The 16,174-nt window shown below is 37.0% G+C and overlaps 1 protein-coding gene across 12 annotated transcripts; it reads right to left on the reverse strand.

Moving 5' to 3' along the window:
• Positions 627-15,908, reverse strand: LOC109823640 (cyclin-dependent kinase G-2-like). Of its 12 annotated transcripts, none has more exons than XM_020389935.1 (12): positions 14,464-15,908; positions 14,227-14,355; positions 13,982-14,117; positions 13,807-13,895; positions 13,560-13,671; positions 13,363-13,469; positions 13,098-13,258; positions 12,886-12,947; positions 12,628-12,696; positions 11,637-11,709; positions 1,034-1,554; positions 627-951 (listed from the first exon to the last, which is right to left on the reverse strand). In XM_020389935.1, exons 1-7 carry the CDS (start codon positions 15,636-15,638, stop codon positions 13,168-13,170), a joined length of 1,839 nt encoding a protein of 612 aa, XP_020245524.1. In that variant the 5' UTR covers positions 15,639-15,908; the 3' UTR covers positions 627-951; positions 1,034-1,554; positions 11,637-11,709; positions 12,628-12,696; positions 12,886-12,947; positions 13,098-13,167. The 12 variants fall into 12 exon arrangements, with proteins under 12 accessions (XP_020245524.1, XP_020245523.1, XP_020245522.1 ...); XM_020389934.1 differs by having other exon boundaries at positions 12,628-12,712; XM_020389933.1 differs by having other exon boundaries at positions 12,886-12,952.

Here is a 16,174-nt window from a genome sequence, read left to right on the forward strand (position 1 = left end):
TACTAAAGAAATGATTTGGACGAACATCAAACCTCAAGAAAACTTTTTCAAGTAATAATTATCTTTAAAAGTAAAAAATTAAATAATGGCAACTGAAAATCCTTAATAAAAGAGACTTTGATTATGATAGATACACGAACAAATATTTCAAGTAATTATCCCTCATAACATAAACTTCTAAAATATAGTAATTGTAGATTTTCAATAATAAATTTGGAGAGGACATATTTGTCAAATTTATCAAGCAACTGTCAGGATTTTTAAGATTTCTTTGTCAATATGGGTATAAATTGAAATTTTCTTATCTAATTTGATTCCCGCTTAAATGGGAATGATCCCTAGCTCCCTAGGAATGCTCATTCTAGCATGAAGTAGGAATAAGTATTCCCTGGTAAAGGGTATTCCAACTCTTCTAAAACATTGGTATGTTTGGTGTGCGAGAATGAAAAGTGGGGCTGAGCATTACATTCCACCCCATTCTTGTGTACCAAACGAGGAGTTAATTTCCTTCCGTTTAACTCTTAACCATCACAACAGTGCATGCGTTTAACATAACAAAGCTAAATTCTAGCTGCATTCCCACCATGCAGGAGAACCCTATGCAAATTAACTACTAAGAAAATTACTAACAAACACGTAATCAACGGGCAGAAAATTATTTAACACAGCTTGTGAAATGTCAGAACCACTCACTGAGGAATTACACAATCTACATTACCTCAACATGGATTATTGAGATTTGTGTAGCTCTAAAGCATCAACATGAACTGCTACCTGTGATGCAACAATGCTTCACCAGAACTGCTCATTGATGAACCACAAGGATATACCACAGAACATTTAAAATTACATGCTGTTGTATAAAATCTAAACCTCATGGGCCGCTTCATAATTGTACCTCAAATGGGAGTTCAGAAATTCCTGACAGAACGAGCGTAGTTGCAATACCAACTATACCAACATTTGGAAGAAGTTCACATCATCGGTGATGCTAGTTATAAAAATGAAGGTATATATAGAAAATTGTACTTACAGTGAAAATCTGCTGGTTATAAGCCTCATTGCCACCACGCAGGAAGACAAAAGAGAAGCAATGTTAGAGAATAAACAAAATAATATCTGGAAGATCATACCTGAAACCGCAGAAACCTTTGCTGCTTGAAGCCACATGATACATATCACATGCTACTGAGTTAACTTTACTGCTTTGCCCTTAGAAACCAAGGCCTGCACTAGCCACACATCATCAGATTGCTTTCAAGAAACCCGATTCATTCATGAACTATCCAACACTACTTCCTGTTGGAACATCAAGAGCTAAATGATAACGTCATCTTTCCTGGAAGCACTAACTGTTCAGTTTTCCATCGTAGACAAGCTGAGAATGTCACAGAAACCAGATGTTCTGACTAAATTATGACATGTGCATTATCCTCTTTGGTATGCCTCTTATTATTCCAGGAAAACAGGAAAGACAGTGGAAGTGGATCCTACAAGCATCTTGCAGGTGTAATTGTAACAGCTCGAGCATGAGACCCTCACCACACTTGAGAACTATGACGAATAAATCAAATAAACATAACATGAGCACTGTACATCATCCTGGGAATCCAAATACAATGAGCAATTAACAAATAAACGTATGAAATGAGAAACTTGTATCATGGAAATCATTTATTAAAGCCGAGTTTATATGTGGTGTTTTATCTCGCTTTTCACACAGTTCTTCCTATTTCCTATCAGTACAAAGTTATAAAACTTCTTCAAGAATAAACCTTGAATCAATTAATTCCAGTCAGCAGTCATATCAATGATATCATATTTCCTATCAGTACAAAGTTCTAAAACTTCTTCAAGAATAAATCTTAAATCAATTAATTCCAGTCAGCAGACATATTTACTATATGGCATGGCTTCAAAAATGTTGTCAATGCACATCCAAAGATTGCAGCCCATACCTTATGGTGTGAATGCATCTCATCAAACTTCAGAAATTCTGTAAAAGCAGGTCATAAAAGTAGAAATGGAAAATAGAACTGCAGTGACCACCTTGACATACACGAGATGGAAATCCTTCCTTTGTCAGTCAAACAGAAGACCAAGAAAAATAAACCCATCTACATGCACCTAATAACAGATTCTGATAGATCTCAAGGGAATCCATTGTTATTTTATCACATTTGGTCCAACATATTTCAAATGTTTTGAGCAAGGAATTGCTTTGTAGATGAATTGCTTTTGTCAGTCAAACAAAAGACCAAGAAAAACAAATCCATCTCCACGCAACTCATAACAGATTCTTATAGATCTCAAGGGAATCCATTGTTATGTTATCACACATGTGAGTCCAACATCATTCAAATATTTTGTGATGAATTGCTTTGTAGATGTTCTCTTTTCTGAATTCTGATACATATTTTCTATTTCATTGACACTTTGACACCATCACCCATTTTTCTTGTGTCTCCAGATTCTTGCCAAATTAGGTCACTTAATTTACTGTATATCACATTATGCCGCTAGCATCAATCACCAAAATTAACTTATCTCCATGTACCATCCAATGGGCATCTATCTGCCATCCAACACACACACACCCTTACATGCAGGTCTGTTACATGGAAATTACAAACATGCTTTTTGGTGCAGTCAGACAGACATTTTTAATTTTCATGAGCTACAAATTCTACATATTAATATGTCAAATGAAATAGCCTAACATTTCAATTTCTACTTTGAATAGTGTAACTAGTCCTAGATCCAACTTTTTCACAAAAGGACCTCCATTGACTTCAGCTTTACTAATGAATGAATCAGCTTCACTCAAACCCATGTTATGACTCGCATTTGCTGCTGCAGAATACAACCAATTTTAAAATGGGATAAGATGCTCGATAAGGTATGAGTCCCAGTATCGTAAGTGTTTCTCATAAGAATGACCACAAATCTGATCAATTACTCTTCGCGCTTTGAAAACGGACATGCATATATGTTGAGCATATATGTTGAGCCTCAGGCACGAGAACCCACTTAGATCACAGGTAGACGAATAGAAGCAGTGTGAAGAGCAATGACATGATATGTGCGGCGTGGTGAAAAAATATGGATACGTATATTACACGATGAACTTGTTACGTTAAGGCCTATGGAAACACATATGGCTTTGGGGAAGGCATCCCTTGAATATCGAGTATTAGTTATTAAACCAGGCCGAATACTTTATGCAATGGGCAGGGTATCAGAAACTGTAGCCAAAACAGCTATTTCAATAGCTACGTGCAAAATGCCCATGCGAAGTTAATTCTAGTTACTAGTTATTAATATGAAAAAAATATAAAGATAAAGAAACTTTGAGATAAAATTCTACGTGACGTGACTAAAGCTTCGTCCTCCCTTTTTTCGTTCTTTAGGATAGGAAGGAAAGAGAAAGAAAAAGTGTATGAAACCTTAGCAAAAATCCACTGGATCTAAAGATCCATTTTAGAGAACAAAAATGGAAAGGAGGTCCAGTCTAAGGTTAAAAAAAAGCTCCACAAAATCATAGCATAGAAAAAAAATACTTAAATGAAATACTAGAATTAAGGTATGAATTAAACAACCGTATTGTACTTTCTGATACTTCCCTACACTTTGGTTCCTCTACTCTTAATTCATAAGTGGAAATTCTTAACTCATGTGTGGCATAGGTTATACAAGAACCTTTCTTCAAAACTCTTTTTCCAGTCAATGAAAAAACTTTGTTTCTTATTTACCAACCTTTAATTCCCTTGTTAGAACAGTGTATTCAGGCAGTTTCTAGCTCATTTTTCCATGCTTATTTCTTGAAGTCAAACATGTTTTTGAAAATACGACAAACATGTTTTTGAAAATACGACGACGTAAACAAAAATTCTAAACAAAAAACTACAGTGTAGACGGAAATTCTAAAAACGCTCCCTCTCCCTCTCTGTGTGCCTCCATGTGAACGCGTGCATGTATGCGTGTGCGTGTGCGTGTGCATGTGTGCGCATGCGCGAATAGGTGGGTGAGTAGGTGTGTGCGCGTGTGTAGAAATGTATTAGAATCTTCCGACACCTACTAATTATTTTGGGATAATCCCCAAAAATTTTGGAAATCTCAGTTTAACCACCAAATCCTTTTCAAGTAAGCCCAAAAAAATGGGGGTCAATAAAAAAAGATTTAGAAAATGCTAAAGTTTTAGGGGTTAGGTGACATCCCCAAACTTTAAGGGGATGTCTCAAAATCTGTGATGTACGGATACGGATACGGGACACGGATACGACACGGACACGAAATACGGCAAAATCCAAAAACATAGAATATAGGGATACGACAAGGATTTTTTTAATTATTATTATATATAGAAAAATTTATAAAATTCAAATAAAATTATTCAAACTTTCATACTAGTATATTGCATCACTAACAACTATATTGCTAAATTTTATTTTTCTTCTTTACAGGTTACAAATGGAGAATCAAGTTTTAAGTTTCAACTACTAGCAGCTGCACTACACCTAGCTCAAATAGCAAGAATCAATACTCGCAATCTCACACATGAAATCAAATAGTAGCATTAGCACTCCATCAATAAGCTTAAAAACTTTCAACAATTATGACCGAAATGTATTAATAAGAAGCAAGCAATTTATCTAGTAGAATTTGAGGGTTTCATTCATAATAGTATCCTCCTCTACAAGTCTATTATCATTAAAATCATATAAAACATACACCTTATTGAAGTTGATCTTGGCCTTTTGTTGATAAAATGACATCTCAGCAGCTACAAGAGAAAGAATTTATCTAGTAGAAGCTTTTCCTTTTTGATCAATTCTTGGTTAAAGTTCAACTTGGACGTCAGACAGATTCAACTTTGCTCTGGCAACATGTGAGCTAATATGATTGAAATATTGAACTATTTATTATTGAGCTCTTTTAGATCAACTTTGAGGCTTTCCAATTTGCTGTCAAACTGAAACATGCGACATCCTTTAACTCTTTGAATCTATACTCATTAAACAATGCTACTGAAATGAGGATGATCTGCCTACACATTAAAAAAATCTAAAATGTTTTTTATCCTTTACAACGATCTTAATAAACTATAATAATTTCTAAAAATGATCTAAAAATGATGGACGTAGAAATTCCACAGAGCTAGAATTATATGCATATATTCAGTCACCATTGATAAAACAACAATCAAATTTCCCTGAGAGACCACAATAGCAACAGTAACAACATTTTTACTGTTAAAATACATACAGTAAAAAAAAGATCATCGGCGCTGAAACTGGAAAAAAAAGAGAAATCGGAAAACAAAAGAAAACTGCAAAACAAAATGAAACTGGAAAACTGGAAAAAAAACTGGAAAACAAAAAGGAAATAAAAAGAAATCGAAAAACAAAAGAAAACTGGAAAAAAAGAGAAGAAGAACCCGCAGGACGCTTGCCGTCGCCGCTCGCCCGTCATCGCCGCCCTTCGTCGCCGCCCGTCGCTTGCTGCTGCTGAGTGGAGACCGCCGCTGCTTTTTTCATTCAAGAGAAAGAGTTGGAGGACCGACAAAACCCTAGCCCAACTTGTTTTTGCTTTCGGGTTTAAGTGGAAATCGGGTATGTACCCAATAACCCATTTCTTCCTACCCAATAACCCATTTCTTCCTCAGGAGCGCCTCAGTGCGCATAACCCATTTCTTCCTCAGGCGAATCCGCACCGTGTCCAACCCGCCGTTGACCATGCCCAGACAACTTTGACCGTTGACCCGTGTCGGACACGGATTGACCGTGTCCGACACATGTCGTGCACGTGTCGTGCACGAATACGTGTCCAATTCGAGTCGGACACGGATTCGTGGGCTCTTTTGGCGAATCCGTGCTTCAGAGCTCAAAATGAGTCAAACTTCTTTGGGTTTTGTGAAATTTATCCTTAATTAATCAAACTTCTTTGTGGAGTTGGGATTCAAGCTGGGAGTATGAGGTTTTCTTGCACACAGGCTACCCCACCCCCCAGCACATGGTGTGGTCATGCTGGTCATTTCAAGTTTGGTTCATACAGGTCAGTACTTCACCACGTAGGTGCAAAAAAGTGTCTCAAGAATATCCAAGCCTTGCAATGCCTTAAAAATGCGTATAAGATGCAGTATGTCATAATGTAGTATGTCAAGTTAGTAGTGTTTCATAATGTGTGAAGCTGCCTATTGGTAGTAGTGTTTTATACATTATTTAACTAAATTATTGGTTCTTTTCACGTATATGAATGATAACCAAGACATAAAGGTCAGAAACAAACACATACTAGGAGCATATAGCATGTTGGACAGTCGCCGCCTTTGACACTCTCACGTCTGTGTCAGAGTCACGTTTTTCAATCTATATGCTAGGCCTCAATGGTCAGTCAAGTCTAGAGTTGGAAGTCGGAATGCGTTCAGCCAGTGCTCGGATAAGGTTGAGGTAGATAGCGCCCTAGGTGTCACATAAAGCTTAAAGTCTACGGCATGTCCAGCCTGAACCAAAGATTGAGGTAAACAAGTGAAATTCCAGACCCAGGGTAGAACATAGAGCTCACAGGCTATGGCTCGAAACACATCACGAGACATCAACATTGGTGACAACCAGGCTAATTGCTATATCCTTGTGGCTGGGTTGAGTTTGCCAAGAGATCAGAATTTGCATGCACCCAAGCTTACACTGCGTACCACATGTGGTTTTTGCTAGTCAATTTTGGGATTCAGATCTGAGCAATCCATGCATAATTCAAAAGTATTTCAACCTGTACTAGTACAAATATTCAGGGATGGTTTAAGGTCTACCCAACTTTTCAAGATAAGTGAGTAATAATCCTGGACAGGAATAACTAAGAGGTTACGCTCATCCATAGAAGTCATGATGAAAAGGGGTTTAAACGGACTGGATCCAGAGCAAATACTGGTGTCTGGTATTCATATTTGTGTTCCGGTATTCATATTCGTGTTCTGCTTAAACCTGTATTTGAATCCAGATCTCTGACAATCATGAAGATCAATATTATATTCACCAAAAACAGAAAGTTATGATATGGATATATACTAAAATGGATGCCAACTTGAATCCAAAGAGGACAAGTCCATATATAAGACTACTTATAAGAAACTCATAAAATGCTTCAGGGCCATTATCATATTATACATCAATATCAATTCGCTACTCATGGACAGTGTTTTAAAAGAAAAAGGCGAGGTCAAGGCAATGAGGTCCTATGTTTCATGAGACGAGAGGCGCCAAAGAAGGAGATCACTTGAATGAACCAAGGCGATAAATATTCAAATAATTCTTAAATATTACAAACAGTATGCAAATATCAATAACTAGCAACAAGACAAATAAATCACAGCCAAATTTTCAAAGCCATAAATCTAATAAGCTATATACCATCTAAATGAAGTAGTAAGTAACAAATATTATATAGTAATATTAACTAGTAACTGCTAACATAGACAAATAAGTAGCAATCTTTGAACTAAGGTTCAAATTGTGGCATGTCCCCAAAATGATATAGCTAATAAAGTACATTACGATAAAAAATAGTGAAAATCGACCAAGAAAAAAGAAACGCAAAACTTCAATCAAAACAAACTTTACTTTATTACACACCTTTGGCACCTTCAAAATTTGGAAATAGAGACAAACACTTCATGCCTTGCATTACATGCCTTAGGCAAGTGCCAGAGGCAACAAGGTGAGATCATGCGGCACCAAGGCAAGCTCTTGAGGCGCCAAAAAGCGCTCGCCCTAGTAACTTTCATCGTCTGGCAATACACAAGGCGCTAAGTTACAAGATCGCCTCTCCTGAGGGCCTGAGGCGCTAAGGTGGATCGCCTTTAAAACATTGGTCATTAATTTAAGAAGCCCTTGGATTTCCGATCATATGCAAATTCACATTTATCTTCCAATACAATACAGATCAGGCAAAATTTTGTAAGGAAAAAAATTGTATTTTAGATTTGAATTTGACAGCAAAATTTTAACACATACGAACAATTTCAAATTCAAATCCGAATATGACCTAATAAGACAGTATGTATATCCATCCCTCCTATCCATATTAGTGATTCAAAACATTTACAAAGTTACTGGACCTGAAGTTAAAGCTAATGGAGAAGGACCTATTTAACACCTTCACCACTGGTTTACTTGAAAAAAAAATCACTGCATCTATCATTGTTTCATTATTCTACGCTCCACATAAATTACAAAATTGAATATTTACATAGCTCATTGTGAGAAATGTGTCAACTCGCACTTCACTTTAAACATTTTAGAATGCTTAAACGCAGGCATATACTGTCTTTTATTGTTAGCCCATGTTTATGTTCAAAGAATTGACCCAAAACTCAAAAAAAATCACGTGTAACATCAAGAGACTTTTTTCTATGATACCAATGTTTTAGAAAATGTTGGCACATCTGGGACGTAGTGCTCAATGCACACACAAGTGCCTAAGCAACATCAAGACTTTTTTCATGGTGGGGGCTGTGTTTCTACCATAGTTCAGAGGCACTAGAAGGAGAGAAAGAGAAGACCAGGAGGAAGAAAGAAAGAGAAAGAGAAAGAAAGCGATCATGAAGGAGATGAATTTGTAAATTTTTATTGTAATCTATAAACAAAAATAAGAATATGAATAATAAATTAAAGACAGATTAGAAGGTGAGCCTTCGTGCAACAGTAATGTTGTTGCCTTGGGACCTGGAGGTCATGGGTTCAAATCCTGGAAATAGCCTCTTCACATACGGGGATAAGGTTGCATATATCTGACCCTCCCCAGAGCCCAAAATGATGGGAGCCTCGTGCGATGGGCTACCCAAATTAAAGACAGATTAACTTTTTTGTAAGTTCCAGTGTTGAGACAGCTATAGTGGTGGTCGAAACTCGAGGGCAATTATTCTTGCAGCGAAAAGAAAGGCCAAGCAACAAGGAGGGCAAAGGAATTTTCATAGGATTGACTAATTCGGAATCGGCTATTATCTCAACCCATTTTGACCCAAGCAGTTTTTTCTTTACCCATTATTAATATGCTTCAGAGGATCTCATACCCATTTTTGACACAATGCGGTCAGCTTAAGCAGCCAACACCCACCCAAGGGGCCCTTGGGGCTTAATATGGGAGAAGCAATGAGTTTCCTTGGCCACGAGAACAAATCCCGTCAAAACTACCCCACTACAAGAACGGGTTGGTGGGAACCATAAATAAAATAGCTATACTTTCCAAACTAACCCCCATATGCTCTTGTGAATGGCTCAGACCACATTATTACATGTAGGTATTATATGTGGGTGTTCTGATCAATGTTTTAAATATCGAAAGTCAGGAACACATTGGACGAAAAAATTCCTTATTGGATGGTGGATATCAGAGATATAACAAGGATATTTACTAAATATCGGGTGTCATATTGGACAATGTGTACACATATATCATAAATATGAATACTTGATGCACCAAAAAATGAAGCTGCAGAGAAGAGGTATCATTCGCAAAAAATTTTGCAAAAGAAATTGGTCTCAATTGAGCCCTAATTCTTATTTCAAGTTATTTCCATGAGCTGAAATTAGTTTGTGTTTAGACCTCAATTGAACCACAAATCCAAACCACTTTTGAAACAAATAAAAGTCCAAATAAATAATGCAATATTTCAAACGATCTTTTGAGGCTAAAATGAAACTTGATATATCAGGAAATTCACAATATATTATCGAAAAATTGTCAAAAGCGGTATAGGATATATCACCATACTGTTTCGTGACAAAACTTATAAAAGGAAATATCAACACATATATAGGTCATGTCATTATCGAGGATATTTAAAACAATCGTTCTCATAAAATATGTATTCCCTATGCACCACTTTTCCTTAAGTAGAGGCTTAAGTAGGTACCCAGACTGCTTTTGAATACCATAAATAAAATAGTTAAACTTCCCAAACTGACCCCCCACACTCTCGTGAATGCCTCATATAAATATTGCCCTATTGTACGCAGATATTGTATTCGGTTATTCGGATAAAATCCGTACTCCTGTGTACCGCCTTTGCTCAGGTAGAGGCTTAAGTGGACACCTAACCTGCTTTTTAAAACATTGCCTAACACATCGGTAAGAAAATAAAGGTCCACATGACTTTGATTCTTAAGCACTACACATGATATATGATATACATCAACTTTAAGAAAGTAGATTTTTCAATTTGAAGAGCCATTTCAACAAGTTTGAATAAGGATTTGGTGCATAATTATGTGTGTGCAATAATTTACATGCTAATATAACTTTAACAGAGTGGATTTTTATATTGATTTAAAGCATTGAACTTGCAAGGGAATGATTTTGCTTCAAATTCTTCTAGAAGTAGCCAAATCATTCCTTCCATACAGCAAAATATAGAGGTACAGAATATGGCCTCTAATCTCATTTAGCAAAATAAGTTGCTCAGAGGTAAAAATGATGAGCTCTATAATGCACGAGTATGGGTGCAGATACGGGACACAACAAATTCGTAGAAGGTAGAATACAGGAACACAGCTATATATACATATTTAAATTAATAATTTGACATTGATACTGTTTCATTCACATGTTACGAGAATCAAAATTGCTAAAACGTTTTTATGTTTTTTTATTGAGTATAAATTGGAAAACCACTTTATGAACTGGGTATGGGTTGAACAAACCCGACCTAAGTCTAACAAGTTGCAGAAATATGAGGTAAAGTGTATGATACATGTCCAAGAAGTGTATCACAAGCGTTTTAAACTAAAACATTTATTATATAATTGAGTACACATCTGAAGAAATGTATGTATATATATATTCAAGAAGTGTCCAAGGAGTCTTGGACATGGACACGGATACGGGAAATGTCAACACGGATAGGGCGCCTAAATGAGGTGTCCGGTAATTTAAGGTGAGATCCATCTGCTCTGATGTGATAACAGGGGCCTTGTTACTGGTCCTTTTTTTCAGCTCAACTAGCAAAATAAATTGTCACCACATACCAATTACATATGTGAGTGTATTATTATTCTGCATATTGATATGTGTGAAGGCATGTACAACTGGATATGTGTATACATGTATTCATGCATATTCATATTTATATTGTAGGGATAAGGGTGTGGAAGTAGTGCATGAGATGTATATGTTACGATAAAACGAAAATCCATGCTTATATGCATAAACATATGCGCATGGAAGTATAAAGGGCATACTAAGCGTTATCCCTAGTGTGCTACATTACGCAACTAATCCAGGCATATTGAAATATTGATATAATTACTCTACCTTGAAACAGTACCTAAACTAGTTAAAAGACAGTAGCAAACTAGCAATCATACATGAAATGCAACAGAAAGTTCTTTTTGGGAAAAAAAAAAGAAGATGAATTATTTCCATTATGTAAAAGAGGAATAGAAGCACCAATACCACTAGCACAAAATCCTGTATGCTAAGTCATGACCACTCTTGCTGTTTGGTGCAAAAGACACAGGATACAAGGTAAGCCCACAAAGATTTGCATTCTCCAAGCATCATGGAAAGATTAAAAAGAAAAATAAAATATATCTAAAGCTTTGCAGTATATTTACTTAAGGATACCTACTTTCAGAACTTACATCTGAACATATTGCATATCTGATAAACTGCTCTCTTTTCATCCAACCTGCCCCTCTGAACTGCTGTTTGATACTGCATTGCCATTTCAACAAAGTTATAAAAGTTCTAGCATCAAAATTGTTTTTGAGTATAACTGAAAGAGGCAAGGGAATTATCTGAAGCACTAATCAGGAATAGGATACAGAGAACAAGATATCAAAGATTAGATAAGATGCTTGCAATTCCAGTCTCAGTCACAGATAATGCTGAGAGATAGACACAGTTTACTGTCTCCATATTGAATGAAGCAACAACAAGCTAAACTGGACATTGAACAATTTCTCAAAACCGAGTTGATACAAATCCTTGTCTATTATAAAGAATATAACCTGACACAACCATAAAACTGAATGCTCAATATTTCTAGTCAGTATAAAGCAAAGTATCCTTTTCAACTACTTAAAAGTTCAAAATTAAATGGCTATAAACATCACAAGAGAAATTTCTGGAAAAGTCTACAATCATTTCTTACTATCAGCTTGACTGTAGTACGGAGGACGATAAGCACCAAAAAAATATTTGTAGATCTGTTTTGCTATCTTCTACAATTACAGCATTTTCGAATATCTTATGTTGCTTGTTCTCTCAATTGGATGACAAGGTTAGTTGCATGATCAATCGTTGTTTCCAAGGAGTGACCAATGTGGCTAGTTGTATGATTTATAAGGTAATTAACAATCTAAACAATTAGATTGACTGAAGAAAGTACTCCTGAAATCATAAATTGTGAAAATGAGCAGGAAGATACCAGTGAAGACAGGTTACCCACTACACAAAGATATCCTTCAAAATACAAAAATAATGTTATGATGGATGGCATTCGTCCTTACCAGAAATTTTAAATTTTACAACCTAACACAACTATATAGATATGCAACGCCGAAAATTCAACTCATCAGCATGCAGTGGCTAGCCATTGTTAACAATCAAGAACATCTAGGAGCAAATTACCTTTCCACAAGAAAAAAAGGTATCCTTCAATTTCTTCATCATAATGGAAAAGCAAATGATGTCCGTCCTCTTCACATCATCGTTTCTTGCAAACACAACGTGAAAATTAAAAGAAACACTAAAAATAGAAACAATATAACCATTAATTTTCTGGGATAAATCCTGACTTTGGAGCATTGTTACAAAGATCACAAGAGGAAACATATTACAATTTACATATGAGCTCATTGTATGAAAATTAAAGCCAACATGCCAGACCTTATAATGCAGGCTTGCATTTGGATGAATAAATTTTTGAATCACCACTGTGGCAGAACAAACTATCCTGCAATAAAATGTGTTCAATGGAAGAAATGAAGAGTATGTATCTCCATCGAAATCAGTATAAGGGTGCCTGCTAAAGAACATCATCATTCTTCGTTTTGCAGTAAGATACAGATGCAGAATCATCTTCAAAGCATGTCTCTCACCTCAAAGAACTTAGCCATCAGCTTCTCCACCTGCAAATGATTGTGTGCAGAGGGGCTATGTTTTTTTCCCTCAACCAAATAACCCGCCATTCCCAACTCCCCCTTCCTTCCTTCGTAGCTCTTCCAGTGGATCCGGACTCTTCATAGTTCTTCTTAGACGCCTACGCCACATGCAAACTTTGGTTAGTAATTATAAAAGCAAAGGATGAAAAAAAATCAGCTAACTTGTTTGTGGTTAAAGGCAGTTTAAAAAACTTCCAAGTACCTGTCTTGTGCATGCTGGGCAGGAAATGTTGGCATAAAATCTTTTGATTTAGGCAGAGGAACCTCCCGAAACCAAGCATGATTAAGAGCATCTTCTGCTGTTATCCTCTGTAACAAAATAAACAAGTAACATTAGAGCACATATAAACAGTCATATCAGAAAAAAAAACTACAATAATATTGTTACTCAAATATCACCTTCTCAGGGTTGTAGGTGAGGAGTCTATTCAATAAATCAAATCCAGCTTCTGACAGAGTTGGGCGTCCAGTAAATGATGTTGGAGGAAACTTCTCTCGTAGCTTGTTGTAACTGAAAAAGGATGAGGCTAAGAAATTAACCGCAGAATGAAAAATATCATCTAAATAGAAGTAAAAGCAAACCTAAGCCTTCTAGAAGTGTGACAGGGCTTACTCTAATTTGAAAAGCAAAAAACTGTTAACTTACGGTTGCTTGACAAAGTTAGCTTTAACTCCAGGCAATTTAGCAAAACCAGGCCATATCTTCTCAGTTGGCGTACCAAGAGTTCTGAAAATCTGCAAGAAAGAACGATACACACATCATGAAAAACAAAATCAAAACCAAAAGGCAGTTCATAATGTAAGTGCATTGATGCATATACCTTGTCTAGTTGATCAACCTCAGTTTTTCCAGGGAACAATGGTTCCTTTGCTAAAAGTTCAGCCATTATACACCCCAAGGACCACATGTCAATAGCAGTAGAATATTCCTTCTCTCCTAGTAAAAGTTCAGGTGCCCTGCACTTACAGAGAAGAGTGAGTTGAACAGGACACCATCTAACAAAATAGATAACATATATCTTGATCTAATATAATTGAACAAAATAAAAACCAATGTGGAACTTACCTGTACCACAGAGTTACCACTAGTTGAGTATAAGGCTTTAATGGGCTTCCATACTGCCGAGCTAGCCCAAAATCACATATTTTCAACTCACCACGGTTATTCATGAGAATATTTGATGTCTTCAGATCCCTATGTAGAAGAAAGGACTAAACATACTTAGAAACATAATTAAAAACCTTCACTAACGGAAGGTATAAAGTCAAGATACAAACATAGAATTCAAAAAGGACCTAATACCTGTGAAGTACCCAGTTGTCGTGAAGATAATTGACACCCGAAAGCAGCTGTAACATCAGGCACTTGACCTCACTTTGGCTAAATGGCTGCTTCATACTCTCCATCAAACCTTTAAGGTCATGTTCCATGTACTCCATAACCATGAAGACACTATTAAGATCACCCATAACAACTTCCTTCACATCCACAATTGATGGGTGATGAAAAGAAAGCAAAATGTTTATCTCCCTCAAAGCAGTTAGTGGGAATCCCTCTCTCTCTTTCTCCAATTTCACCTTCTTCAGAGCCATCACTTCCCCAGTCTTCTTATCCCTTGCCCGGAAAACAACCCCGTAAGTTCCTTCATCGATCCGGTTCAACCTCTCGAATTCATCAACATTCCTACATCCCTGAAGCATGTTGAAACTTCTCTGAGGTGCGGAGCCTGGCTCCAGGGTTTGATCTCTGTAATCCTCAGCCTCAGAATCAGTTTCCAACAAACCTTCACTTCCATTAATATCATACTTGCCATCACTAACATCCACGAAATCTCCACTGGAACTAGAACGCATCGAAGTAGACCCTCCAGATCCTTCTCTTGAGATTACTTCACCAAGCTCAGGAGTGGCATCCAAGGGGCTAGCAGTTTTCCTCCTCTTGGGCACAAATACCTCATCAACATCCTCCGTCTCCTCATCATTTCCATTAACCCATCGTGAGAACGAAATGTTTCTCGCCGGCGGAAGTTCTTCGTCCTCCTCCATCTTCTCACAAACCTGAGGGGAATCTGACGGTCCGTGAAACTCAACCGAATTCGGGGGCTCATTTCTTGATTCCATCTTGCCTTTCGTCTTGCCATCGTTGTCGTTATCCCAAACAATCGGAGAAATTTTCCGCTTCCCATTAACCAAGATCCCATTTTGACCACTGTCAACGCCCTCATCATCAGATCCGCTCGACAATTCACCAGGCTCGCGCTCAACTGATCTCTTAACACCATGCGATCCATTAATCAGTTCCCTCTCTTTTGCGTCCCTGTGCCAATCTTTTGCCCTATCATGGTGAATTTTTCCATGATTTCTGTATCGATCGCCGTTACGATCATGATACCGATCCTTCCTTCCAGAAATCTCTAGGTCAAAATCCCGGGCCCTGTACTCGTGATCTCTATAACCCCGGTACCGACCCGCCGCCATCAGATCGAAGAACGAAAAGGGGTAAAATCGAAACCCTAGAGATTTCTTGATCGAGAATAGATGCAAGAAAGAGGAATTTGACCGTACCTACGAAAACCCTAACCCTAGAAATCGCAATACAGAAGAAATTTGATGGATTTGATTCTGACCTGAAGAATTGGAGGGGGTTTTGGATCGCCGCCAGACAAAGAACTAGATTTTTTTCTCTCTCTTGCAGGAATAGGAGAGTTTTTATGGCAATGGAGGAGGAATCGACGGCCACCGCGATCGGATGCGATCTTATAGCGTAGACTTGACGCGGTTGGGTATTTGGGGCTAATGGCACGTGCAATTCACGCGTCTTAATTTGTTGAGGATTAAAAAAGGCATGCCGCCGTGTGAATACAAATACAATTGGGAAAGGGTTTTTTATTTTAGAATTACACTAACTAGGTGCATCCCAGGCAAAGCACGGTTTCCATTTTTTTTTATTTTTTGTTACAATAATTTTATATTTAAATATAATTTTTATAATTGCTATAATAATATTTTTTTAA

This window comes from Asparagus officinalis, chromosome 9, assembly GCF_001876935.1.
Source record: "Asparagus officinalis chromosome 9, Aspof.V1, whole genome shotgun sequence".
Taxonomy (NCBI): domain Eukaryota; kingdom Viridiplantae; phylum Streptophyta; class Magnoliopsida; order Asparagales; family Asparagaceae; genus Asparagus; species Asparagus officinalis.

What these genes read in the sequence shown, in the direction of transcription:
- LOC109823640 (XM_020389935.1), bottom strand. Translation starts at nt 15,638, where the DNA reads ATGGCGGCGGGTCGGTACCGGGGTTATAGAGATCACGAGTACAGGGCC. An exon ending in AGGTTGATCAACTAGACAAG is followed by an intron (nt 13,896 to 13,981) that starts GTATATGCATCA and finishes TCTTTCTTGCAG; the next exon opens with ATTTTCAGAACTCTTGGTAC. An exon ending in TCACCTACAACCCTGAGAAG is followed by an intron (nt 13,470 to 13,559) that starts GTGATATTTGAG and finishes ATTTTGTTACAG; the next exon opens with AGGATAACAGCAGAAGATGC.